This window comes from Accipiter gentilis, chromosome 13, assembly GCF_929443795.1.
Source record: "Accipiter gentilis chromosome 13, bAccGen1.1, whole genome shotgun sequence".
In the NCBI taxonomy this organism is placed as follows: Eukaryota; Metazoa; Chordata; class Aves; order Accipitriformes; family Accipitridae; genus Astur; species Astur gentilis.
In genome coordinates this window covers 22696387-22709450 of record NC_064892.1, presented here as the reverse complement: position 1 = coordinate 22709450, position 13064 = coordinate 22696387, and the positions used below count along the sequence as shown (strand labels likewise).

General features: G+C 36.2%; 1 protein-coding gene across 1 annotated transcript in view; it reads right to left on the bottom strand.

The window, feature by feature from the left end:
* Positions 1–4893: 4893 nt before the first annotated feature.
* The window catches only part of PCDH9 (protocadherin 9), a 687142-nt gene continuing 678971 nt past the window's right edge, over positions 4894–13064 (bottom strand). Inside the window, exon 4 of the mRNA XM_049815746.1 lies at positions 4894–5851. Within this exon, the coding sequence (XP_049671703.1) occupies positions 5478–5851 (374 nt within the window). The 3' untranslated portion in view covers positions 4894–5477. The remainder of the gene's footprint in view (positions 5852–13064) is intronic.

Below are 13064 nucleotides of genomic sequence, written 5' to 3'. Positions count from 1 at the left end.
TTCTTCTCATTGTGGACCCAGTTTTGTGAAATGCTGAGCTTCTCCTACAAGAGGATGCTTACCACTGTATTCTAAAGAAATTAAGCGCACTCAGTGTCTCAAAAGAGCTGTGCAGTATTTGCCACGATGAGGATACATATCAGCACATAAGTTTTACTACTGTCCAGTGAAGTGGTATGTCTGTATCAACTAAAAAAAAAAAAAAAAAAAAGCTTCTAATTCTGCATTTATTAGCATTAATTTCAGTTTATAAATAAACTACATTGTGTTTTAAAACCCTAGAAATTACAAATTTGCTTCTTCTCAAGCATTTACTAGTCCATTACATACTAAAGGACTTGATATTTCTGTTACTACTTATGGGACAGGGCCTGATATTTTGCTTTGTAAAAAGTTCAATAAATCTTGAAGGATCAGAATCTGGCCCTTTATGTTACGATCCTACTATGCTCAACTGGTTGAAAACAAAGTAGAGGATGGGCTCTCACAAGAAAAGCAGTTTATAATATAAGCAGCTGATTTAAATAACGTATTATATTTCAGAGAAGCCAAACTGGAAAAAAAAAATCAATCTACTTAAGTAATGTGTGATAAAGGATATCTTACAATTTTACAAGGAAGAATCTACCAATAAGAGCTCTGGAACAAGAAGAAAAGTCAAAGGTGGTTTTGGATTATGGGGTAATTATATTTGATGGATGTGTCCACTAAGGTGATCAGCAGTGAGAGTTAATAAAACTAATATTAATTGAGTTAGAACTTAACTGTCCATGATATACTGAGCTGATTCACACCTCTGGGTCACACTGTATCATGGTTTATGTATACTAAAACGCCTTGCTCTGCTCTAGAATTGGTCTCCAGTTTGAAGTTTTTCATCACAGCAGCAAGGACTGCAAGCATATAAAATAAATAAAGTCGAGACTTTGGAACATAGTTCTGCTGAAGAAGTATATTAAGCAGGAAAGAATTGAGCCTTCAGAGATAATGCCATGAGTACTCAGTTGCTTTTGCTGTCTGAATTAGCACGTGTGAGCACACATGCTGTAGAGAACTCCTGCTGCTTATTTTACTTTACAGCAAGGATACACACCATAAGAAAGTTTTATCAGCTGAACCAGGTAAATATTTTGTGGTCATGGGAAATCAATCATCACAGTCTACTTGTTCTTCTGTCTGAACCAGATATGACACCACTGCTGCGGTGTCACCACCTACATGCCAGTAGGAATACTTTTGTAGCTTATTTTGAGGTATCAGATGCTACTGCCTAAGGCTATTCGACCCTACCCCTATGCCTTTTGTCATGTCATGAGTTCCATGGATCCTTTGACATCACCTATTGCCATGTCCCATGATTCTCACTGTGTCCTTCTCTTTCATTAAAGCTACTAGTGCCTCCCTTTGCTCAAAACATTCCAAGGTTAAACTTCTGATTGATGTTGTGATCCTCTTTTCCCTATTGCTTTTCTCATGTCAGCTATACCAGTCTTTATCGCTCCTGTTCTTTCCTCTCACACAGATACACATCTCCTGCTATTTATGTATCCAAAGCTTCCCAAGTTCCTCCATTAGTCTACTCTGTGTGCAAGTCCTTAAGATTCTTTCTGATCATGATCCCTATCAAGAACTTCCTAAAAGGTAATAATCATATTAAGCAAGTAATGTGAATATTATTTTCTTCCTATCTATTTGTTAAAATTAATGTATATTTCTGTATCCTCCTTAATTCTGCTCCACATATTTCTTTTTCTGCCTTCAGACATTTGCTTGGGAAGGAGGTCCTGACTGCTCGATCTTTAGTCAGAGTTGGCACAGCATAGGATTAAGTAGGACTAAATAACTCTATCTATACATGCTTTCCATTTTCTATTTGGACAACGGGCTTTGGTCAGTGACAGTGAAAATAAAGGACTATTGAAGAAACCTTTGGTTTATCTTTTTAGCAGTCCTTCAAAAGTGTGCATTAAGAAATAAATAAATAAAGGACATCCAATCTTCCTAGCTGAAGAACAAAACCTAGACCTGGCATCAGAGGCATCTATATCATGCCAGGTTATCAATGATTTTAAGTAATATTTAGCTTCAAAGTTAGTGAACCTGAATAGTCACCAATCTTCAGCTGCCTTCACATTCTGTGCAGTGGGATTTGGGGGATTTTTTTTTTTTTTTAAAAGCTCCTCATCTGACATATCACTAAATTCCTGTCAGGATTTAACCTTTCTTTTCTTTCCTTTCCTTTTTTTTTCTTCTTTTATTTATTTTTTTTCTTTTTTCTTTTCTTTTCTTTTTTCTTTTCTTTTTCCTTTTGTTTTTTTTTTTTATTTGTGAGTTTTAGACAGCTGTACGGGTATTATTGATTAAGCAAACTAAACGATTGTGAATGAATGGGCACTTACTGAATATATGTTTAGGGCCAAGTCCAGATTCCATGGAAACATTCTTTTGAGGAAACATTCCTTTGGTTTAAATGGGATTAAGATACAGTTCTCTGTGCTGCAGGTATTTCTTCCCTTCCTTCTTTCTCTCTTTCTTTCTTTCTTTCTTTCTTTCTTTCTTTCTCACTTTCTTTTCCTTCTTTGCTTTCTTTACTTTCTTTCTCTCATCTTTTTTTTTTTTAATAACTACTTCAAAGTTGGGTGAGGCCTTAAGAATCTAAAATTAGACAGAATTTGAGAAAATTAGATGAGAAAATTTTCACCTGCTAGAAATTTAAATCATATTTGTTTGTGCTCCTCCTGCACAGGTTGATGGCAGCACAAAGTATTGAAGGTTGGAACATAATACAGTTCTCTTTCTGTAGCAACAGTCACATCATTTACACGATAGAAACTTTTGAAATATATTCTGTTTAAAAAGGCACTCATAATTTAAAATAGTTGGTGCTATTTGGGTTTTCAAATAATTGTTGTATTTCTGGTTTTAATATAGAATTCCGGGCACCTCTGCTTTAAAACTCAGCATGTTCCAAAATAGGTTACTTTTATTGATAAGTCTTTTTCAAGGTTGTTCGGCTTCTTTTTAGTTTTTTCCTTTCTCTTTTCTTTACTGTGCTGCAACAAAAGTGATTATGTAACCACACAAATTTTCCTTCTGAGAAAGTATTTTCCATATTTTGATATGACTTTATTCTACTCTCAAAAGACTGAGGCATGGTAAATGCTGACTTTTTTCTATATGCTACCACTGTTACAAAGACTCATGCAAGGATGCTTATTACATGTGCTTAAGTATGCCTAACAAATCTGGGCTAGATTCTGTCACCTTTGTGCTGGATAAGTAACACTTTACCCAATTCAAATAACTCATTTTGAATAAATTTGTACTTACCATAGGAATGACAGAATATGGCCCTCAGCATTTATCATTTGCTGTATATTCCATTCTTATATATATCTATATGAACCAAATGGACCATGATATGCTTAGAAAAATAACTGGAAATTCAGAAGGAAACAAAGAAACAAACCAACCAACAACAACAGAAAGAAAGAGAAATTAACAGGAATAAAGTCCCTTAGGCATCTGCCCAAGAACTAACACAACACAATCAGGAATTCAGAACATTTATTGCAAGAGCTGAATAACTAAATAACGTTGAACTGGCAAAGCAGTAACAAGGATAACTGGTTAGATATTTATTCTGTCAAAGTCATCAAACACCCCTCACAAACTGACATAAGTACTGCAATAAGCAATGCACCCCTAACCCAATTTTATGCCTTTTATACTGTGGAGGGAAAAAAAAAAAAAAAAGTAAAAAAAAGTTAACTGCTATATACAAAAGAATAAAGAAGGAAAAAAAAGCTTGTGTTTTTGGTAAGAATAAAATCACCTTCAGATTAGCTAAGTTTGTTACTTTAAGACTGATGTTTCACTGTGGCATAAGTAACTTTTGCTTTTTTCTGTAAGGACTTTTTTTTTTTCTTTTTTTTTTTGCATGCTATTTATTTGTGTAAATCATCTGTCATGCCTTAACAAAAACCATCTAAAAATGTTTGGATTTGGATTTGCTTTGCGTGCAACTTAGATCTTATTAACATTAGGAGTCACTCTGCTGGTTTGACTGAGGTGACATGATACTGGTACCTGCCAGGCATTGACCAACTATGATAACAAACAGTTAAACAGCAATAATTAGAGATTTAACCCTTTAGTTCCCCCAACTAGCCTACCAGGAGAATGCTCTGTTACATCATGAAGGCACAACACATTAAATATTCTGTGGCTATGGTCTAAAAACACTTGTGTTACTACAACATTAACGCAGATGAAGATCAACACAAATGCTGCTGTTTCAGCAATACAAACTGTCTTAGGTATAGACACACACCTGCCCAATTGGAAAAACATGATTATCGTATTTTGCTTCTGTAGAATTTCCTCCGTATATTCCAGCTGAGATCAATGTCAGCTACCACTCATTAAATGACAGACTGCAGCTAATTTGATCAAGGATTCCAAACAGCTTTCCCTCTCACCCACCACCACAAATTTAAATATTTTTATTTTGTTTTGCAGTTTCCTTGTTTTATGAAACACAATGGAAGATTAAAAAAAATTTGCTAAATTTTTAAGCCCTTACACAAGTCCTTTAATCTCTTAATATTAAAAAAGAAAAAGAAAGAAAGAAGAAGAAATTCTACCTGAATGCTGGCATCATTTGCTACTACATAGAAAGAAAAAATTTTTATTTTTTTTTTCCTTTCTACAACCAACTTTTCCTCCCACCCTATCACTCCCTTTTTCACTTTTAACAAGTGTTTTGAGTTCCTTGGAACATTGTGTGTCAGACAGACTACTAACACAGAAACACCATCACTGAAAATAAAAGCAAAACAACAGGAAGCAAATGAAAGAAAGTAAAAAGCAACTGTGAAACACAGAAATATGCTACAGTATCTTTTCAAGTGAACGTTATAAGTACACAAAAATTGTAAGTAATAATTGTTTCTATTTACAAGTATTTGAACACTGATCGACTTGTGTCCACTAACATTGTTAATAGCACAATAGGTTTAATGTTTACAGTTTCAGTTGTTTTGTTTGCAATATGATCTCAAGTATAACAGTCCCAGCATAGATCAATGACAACGAAAGCACGATTTTCTAACTGGATATGCTTTTCAACCATTGCAATCCACTGAACTTTCTCGCTCTCTCACTCTCCAAATGCATCTTCTGTTGTTCACAGCAGCAGTCCAGGGTCAAAAAACAAACAAAAAAAAGGATATTTGCCAACTGGAGAGATCTCTGCAGATTGTAATCATGTCTATTTAACAAAATCACACAACTAGTAGAAACACTCTTTCATGTTGCAGGACATCATACCTTCCACGGTGCTAACATAAAGATATGCGTATCTCTGCTAGGTGAAGCATAGTTCTAGAGGTCTACCCAGTACATAAAGCTCTGACACACACACAGTATTAGCAAGTCTAAGTAGGCTAAAGTCATTGGTCCAAAGTAAACATTTCTTATAGCTGGTGCTCCTTTGGACTCTCAACAGCTCCTGAGGCCTGTTTATAAGACTTCAAGTTGGCCAGAGGAATGTCAGTCATGTGGTTGCCAGTGTTGAAATGGCCCTCACTGGAACCATACTGCTTTCGGTCACTGAACTGGTTTCTGTTGCTATCTTCTTTCCAGGTCCTGGTCAATGTGTGTCCATTAACTAGTTTGTCCTTCTTAACCCATTCTTTCTGAGGTGCAAAGGTGGAGAGAGGAGACTTTGGCTGTTGGTATGGGCCCAAGCTGGGAGGCATCCAACAGTTGTCTGAGTGACCCAAAACCAGGCATTCTTGAGTACACATCTCTGTAGCTTCAGCTAATCCACGTGGCCCAAGAGGCCCATCTGTAGAAGAAAAACAAACAGAAAGAAGAAAGAGGGAGAAAGAAAAAAAACCAAAACATAATATTAGATCGTGGTATCTGGCATCAAATTTATACATATACCTCATGAGAAAATTAACAATGATTCTGCAACAAAATACTGTGCTGGTAAATCCTAGATACATTTTCATTCTGTTAGAAAGTAATGCTTTGTAGGGCATATACTCCCTACATATGCTACCTACATAGTTTCCAAAAGTGGAGATACAGTTCAATTAATTAGCCCTGAGTTATCAGTTGCGGATCCTACTGTGAATAAACTTAACTCCCTTTTTCAGTCACACTAAGAAAATAAGAGCTAGGTAGGTGAAAATGGCAGAGGAAGTAAACATACACTTGCATATTCTGAGTGAGAATTAATGCTGCTTTCTGTAAGGCCTGTGTGTGGCCTTAATGTAAGGCCTACAGTGTGGATGTATTTTCCTCTGCTTTCAACTCACTTTACTGCTGCAGAGCCTTGGTGAACTACCAGCCTACCGCAAACTGAGAAACATCCATACTGTCCAAAAACTGGCTTGCCCAAAGGAATGCTCTGTATGCAGGATTATTCTAATGTCTACTATTTCACAAACTTGGGTTGGTGCATAGTTCTAGACATCTACCCAGTGGATAAAACTCTGATGCACACTCCCAACAAGTAAGAGAGAAGTTAAACTTTGCTGGATTTAATATGAAAACATAAAACACTTCAAAACATTGCAACAGGAAAGAGAATAAAAATCTGTAGTTCTTCTGACCATTAAACACATATCAGATAGCTGCTATGCAACCATAAAAATAAAGGGGTAAACAGAAAAAAGAAGGCTTATGTAAACCTTGCACCTGATAAAGAACTGTTCTCATAATTCTTCATAAGTCAGGAATATGAGACCACAGGAGATAGAAATGAAGCCTGCTGAAGTACTATGCATATTAAATATCCACATCATTTTTCACACACTACTGAGGACACAGCTGGCCAGCTGCAGGCATCTTGAAATCAAGCAGACAGGTCACCCATGTCTTCAGCAGCACTAAAATCCTCTCAGTCTCAGCGCATTTCTAAATGGCTGAATTTGCTCGTCTGATCGCACTGGATGTATGAGGAAGGGCAAGCCAGGAAAAAGGCAGAGAAATCATTTTGTGTGTCTTTGTTATATATTTCTCAATATCTGAGATATGCTTTGTCATGATTCTTTGCTAACTATACCGTAATTTTGAGCAAGAATTTTGAGATGCCTTTTCTTGACTTCAGAGTAAATGAACTGGCTAGTGCTATAGACATTCAAGGAGTTAAGGAGACATATTTCCTTGATTAAACAGCCCAGTGACAGGAAGGAAATTATAGATTGATTTTTGAGAAAGAACATTAGCAGGTACGCATGAATAGTGAAGTTATGAAGCGCCTTAAAAAGCACTACTAATCAGAAGAAAAATGTCAGTGGTGTATCAGCAAAAAAAGTGTATCTTTATAATAACATAATTGAGACTCAAAATGATAAGTGAGGACACTCTAAAAAAGATTTCTGTGTTACGATGCCAAAGAATATTTCATTCTCTTGTACTCCAAGCATATATAATACATTACTCTTAGTAACAGATCTTCTTCTGAATACTGAAATTATCCCAATTAATTTTATGGAAATTGCTATTCTTTCCCAGTTATTTGTTTGGGTTTTTTTTTAAGTAGCACGTAACAATTTATGGTAGTAAATTCCACAGATTATCATCTACTGCTTCTATACACACATATAGAAAATGCAATCATGTATATTTCTACATGTTACAATGTAATTAGTTAATCTTCTTATGTCTGAGTAGCTCCTCTTTTTGAATGTCTGGAGAATATACACTATGTTGTTGATGTGACAGAATATAATAAACTGTAAGAAAAGCTGCTTCTGCATTCCCCATGGAAGAAAGTGTCCTATTGCTGACAACTATAACATGAAGAATGTATAGAATCAGTGCTACTTTCCATTATAGATCAATACAAGATGAAATAATTAAGCCAGAACCATGAAGAAAAAAAGAAAAAGCAACTGTAAAGTAGGAGCTCAGCAGAGATTTCAGTGAGAACCAAGAACCTTGATTCTAAAATGAGAACCGTGACAATTCTCTGGTAGAGAGAGATTCTTTTTTCTATGAAGCTTTTCTTTGAATCCTCTAGTATGAAGTTATAATCAAACTGAGGCAGGTACTTAGTACAAAAAAAAAGCAATAATAAGTCAAGGAAGTATTCATGGTATATTGTTAACATTTCCAAAAGTTAATCTATAGGTTAAAAGCTGATTTATTTATTTTTTTGCTGACAACAGAAATTTAATTTTAATTATCTTTTTCCCATTTTCAGAGGAAAAAAGTAAGAAGTGGCAGAACTATTTTCAATCTGCCTACTCTCACAGTACAATACTATCTTGCTGACCAAGGAGGAAAGGTTTGGCAGGGATTAAAACTTTCAAAACACAAAGAAAAACTTTCACCACAGAATGACGCATTTCAAGAAATACAGTGCATGCACTCTGTGCTTCCAATCTACAGTGGAATAAAAGGTTAACAGGAGAGCCCTCAGAACTATAGTTCTGAGGGGGGGAAGTAATTTTTTCTGTTTAGTTAAATAAATTTCAAGAGATAACACATTTATTTCTATTTCAAATTTAAATGAGTAATAAGCTGGTTTCACTTAGCATTAAATATGCATGCGTGTGGTGCCTGTCACACCTCATCTCCAGTTAAGACCCTTAGATACAGCCATAATGTTTTTGTAAATATTATTGCTAATAATGGTGATGATCATGATTTAGGGGACTCTATAAATGTCCTACTGTAAGACACAAGAAAAAGATGAAAAACTGATTTGGGAAAAAAGGATCTTGCCTACAAAAAAGAGACAGTCTTTTGACAATATGGTTTTTTTCAGCTTCTATTTTGTGTAATTATGTTCTCAAGTATAGACAGTTTATTCTTTTCTAAGACTCTTATTATTCAGGTTGCTATTCAGTAGCATAAAGTAAAATGATCATGAGCAGTATGATGGGAGAGAGATCTTCTGGGGGTAGCTTGCACTGAAGAGTTGGCTGCTTTGTATTGAGAAAGCATAATGTTGCCTTAATGGTAATTATCTTTCTCCTCCACCACTGCTGAACAATAGCTTTCACCCAATTTTCTAAAGTTGCTTCATTACCACATACAATGACACCACTTAAAAACCTGTTCGTGCTGCTTTAATTTTATAATTGCATTAATTTGTTTCCTTTCTCTTCATAAAAATGTCACTGAAATTTCTGTATCAAGTTTTTCCACACTGAAGTACTTTATTGATATATGGGTTGGTTTTTTTTCCCCAAAGTATTTGTTCTCTGAACAATCCGTAATACATGAGGCTGGTTATCAGTCTTGGCTGCTTGAATATATAATGACACAAATGCTGATAAAACTGTACAAGCCATCTGTCTCTGGAGTTAAATGTTTTGAAAGCAAACACAAAAGTGCATAACAAACACTCCCTTAAATTGTCTTTGTAAATATTTATATCAGATCTTACCCCAAAATGCTTTTTTGTTGTTATTTTATTCTGTTAATAGCTGTCAAGCAGATGCATGACTTGCCTACTCAAAAGCAGACAGGTGTAAGAAGGAAAATAATGTATGCCACTCAAGAGCTGGTCATACCCTAATGCTGGAATTTCTGTGTGGTCTTTTATCTCTTTTTATTATACCCAGAAGCTAAACTGCTATTTCATTGATTAACTTACTGCTGCAATTAGCAACTAGTTTCTGGTGTGTTGACCAGCTGCTTTTCAACCTGCCTCTTTAAAACGCTCTTGCTTAAAGCCAGAAAATTCATTCCTCAAGTTTGAAAGAGTCAAGACCACAAGATAATTTCCACTTGGTGAGACTTTTTGGTCTCAAAAAAATGAATGGGTACTCTTTGCCTGAGGGTACTAGCATTAAGTATAGTGGGTTTGAACATGGCCACAGTTGTGTTTCAGACAATCATATTTTTTTAACTTTTCATATGGCATCTTAAAAAAAAAAGAAGAGAAAACAACAGCAACAACATTTTCAGCTCTATTTAACCTCAAATACAGAAAGCTTTTTTAAGCTTTCATGGGCTACTTTACTAAATGACCTTTTCTGAGACCACATGTTTTTACTGCCTTTCCCCACATATATTGGAACTGAAATGACATTATTACATTTCACAGAGGTTTTGCAACTACTGTATATACTAAATATAAAAACTGGAAAACAGTTTAGAATGAAAAAGGTTCTTTTGACTTTTTTTTGCTCTTAAATATCAGCCAAATAAATGAGAAAGGGAGAAAGGCTGTCCTTTATTTGTAGTCTGTTAAAAAAAAATAATCCAAGACCACAAAGCCACATACATGCTGTGCCGGATGTGTTTTCTTGGTATTATTAATTAACAGCAAGATTCGGTGACTACTAAAAATATATTTTTAGTGGCTTATTCCATGGTCATTCCACCTGGTACAGTCAGTGCTGATAAAATCACATTCTGTCCCTAAATCACCTTGTTCCAAGGTCCCTGGATTCCTACCATTGCTGCTGCCGGTTTTGGTAGACTTATCACCACCACCTCGTAACCTGCTGCTTCTCCCTCCCCTTCCTGGAGTTGCGTCCTCTGTACTCAGGTACAGATCAAGAAACCCCTGCTAGTTCCTATTCCCTGTCTTGGCCCAAGCTTCTTTTTCATCACTACTGAACTAAATACCACTGTAAGGTTAGCATATATCTGCATTACTTAGCAGAGATAAGCTGCCAGAACCCTTAATTAGCACAATAACAGGAGGGACAGGAAGCAGTGGGGTAAGGGTGTGTGGGAGGTACTGCCCAGAATACAGAAATGTAGCAGCTAAAATATTTTCTGAAAAGACAGGAAAAACTGGCAGAATAAGATTTTCTACACAATTCTGTGAAGCGCTCAAGTGATCCAGATGGGTTCCACAGAAATGTAGGTGTCTAAGATCCAAACTATAATTACAAAAATCATGCGCGACTTCTTTGACTCCATAGGCAGCTAAATTTTGAAATGCAACATTATTCAACTACTTGAAATTCTGTTTCTACACACAATTGCCTCAGTCTTGTGATGACTGAGATTGCTTCATGTCTAAATCTTTCCAGAGGTAAGAATGTAAGTGTTCCCTTCATATCTTGAATATCTAAATGTGTTTGGCATTTTAAGAGTCCAACTAACACATGCCAACGGGTTGTAGCTTTAAACAATATAGCAGTCCAGTAGGCTGTTTTTTCCCCCCCTCCAGTTTATCCCCATAGGCTGATTACAGAAAGGGCACCTGCCTTTTATTTTAAACATTGTGCAGAGGCCACTTGTGGTTAGAACATTTTTGGAAGGCTCAGTTCCAGTTCCCTTTTCTTCCTGATAGATTCTGGTCCCTCTCTCCTATAGATGTACAAGAATCAACCTCGATCTTGGTAACAAGAGCTCTTCTGAGAAATGTGAAACAGTTCTGTAATCCTGTAGAGAAGGGGACTTCTTACACACCTAGGGAACGCTGAAATTACTAATCTACTGTAGAAAAGGTAGCTGTTAACACCATGATCACTTACAGAAAGTATTCTGTATTTCTTGTCTCGAGTTCCTTTCACCTATAGCTGCTCCACTACAAAATCTACAGGAAAGGGATTGTTACTTATGTTGTTATATTTTATTTCTTATTTTCTGGTATCCTTCCCAGAAATTTAATAACATTACAATTTACAGGTTACACCTCCATCAGTAATGGCTCTGTTGTCAGTAAGTTATTTTTATCTAGCCTAACTTTATGTGCCTATTTCAATTTTTTTTTGCATTGACATACATGCATATAAACCTCTACGCACCTCCATGTGAGCACGTTCAGGCAGTAGTCAGGTAACATAGAGCCAACCCTTTGAAGCACTGGCAGCCTAGGCAAAATTTTAGTTCCCTGCATTTTCCAAGGCAAGACACATTCCAAGAGTTGATGCTTTCCAAGAAATGGAATTCATTTTATAGTGCTTTTGAGAAAAAAGCCTTTGGTCTCCTAGACCTGCTTACCTACATATTGCTTGGAATGAATTTTGTGGCCTGTTTCTGCAGATGGGAACAAATAGGCTATTTTATCTACTGTCCAGCTAGATGCAGAGGCGGTGCCACAAGACTAAGTTTGCATGTTGCTATGCCTAAGCAAATACACTTAGAGAAAGCATATAAGGAATTTGAGCAGAGTTGAGTAGTTTAGAGTTGTTAATAATCCCATGAAGTCTTCCAAACCAGCTTGTTTGGAAATGGAAAATTCAGTCTATAGGCAGGCCACAGGCAGACACATCTCTCTGCCCCTGCCGTCTACACACACCCTTGAAAATAGTTCAGCTATATGTTATTACATTTCTGGGTTAGTTCTGAGGTTTTTATAATATAAATTATTTAATAGTGAATTTATTTGGGACTTAACTCTTAGCAACATCTCAGAGTAAGAAATACATTTTTATAGCCCAGGGGTAGTTCTTCTTGGTTGCTTGAAAAGCCGCAGAGATTTAACCAAATTCTAGCCCTCAGTTGTCCACAGAAGATAGCAAGCAGCCCATTTCCTAATCTCTACTGAATACACCTTACGTCTCTGCTGAACTTGTGAGACACTAGGGGTCAAGTTTGTTTAGTGCTGCCTAGTCTTTGTGAATAGATGGATGAATTGACTAATGTTAGACTTGTGACCATTTTGCAGGCAAGTTACAACACTCTGAAATCACACGGCCATGGTCCATGCTGTCAAGGTAGGAAGAAGCCACACGAGGCCTTCCAAAGGAGTCATGGCCTGGAATGGTGCAGAGTTCCCACTGAACAGCTCACACCTGAGTGATTCATAAAAATCCAGCTCTGTTACTCATCCGGGATTGCACATTGCCTATGTTCAGATCTCTATGCCACCCTTTGTTTTGTTTTGTTTTGCTTTGTTTTGTTTTTCCCAAACTTTAACTGAGTGAAACTTTATACCTGGTAGTTAAAAAAGTAGGTTCACTAGATAATCCAGTGGTTCTTTCTGGTCTTAAAGATCTATGTATCAGCAAATACTGACATAAAACTGTGTTCTATATAAACTTGCACTGACAAATGTAGCCAATTGTAGTGTACCCCTTAGAAATAGAGAAGGTACAGAATAGTATCTGGGATTGTTATTCTAGTTTAACGCA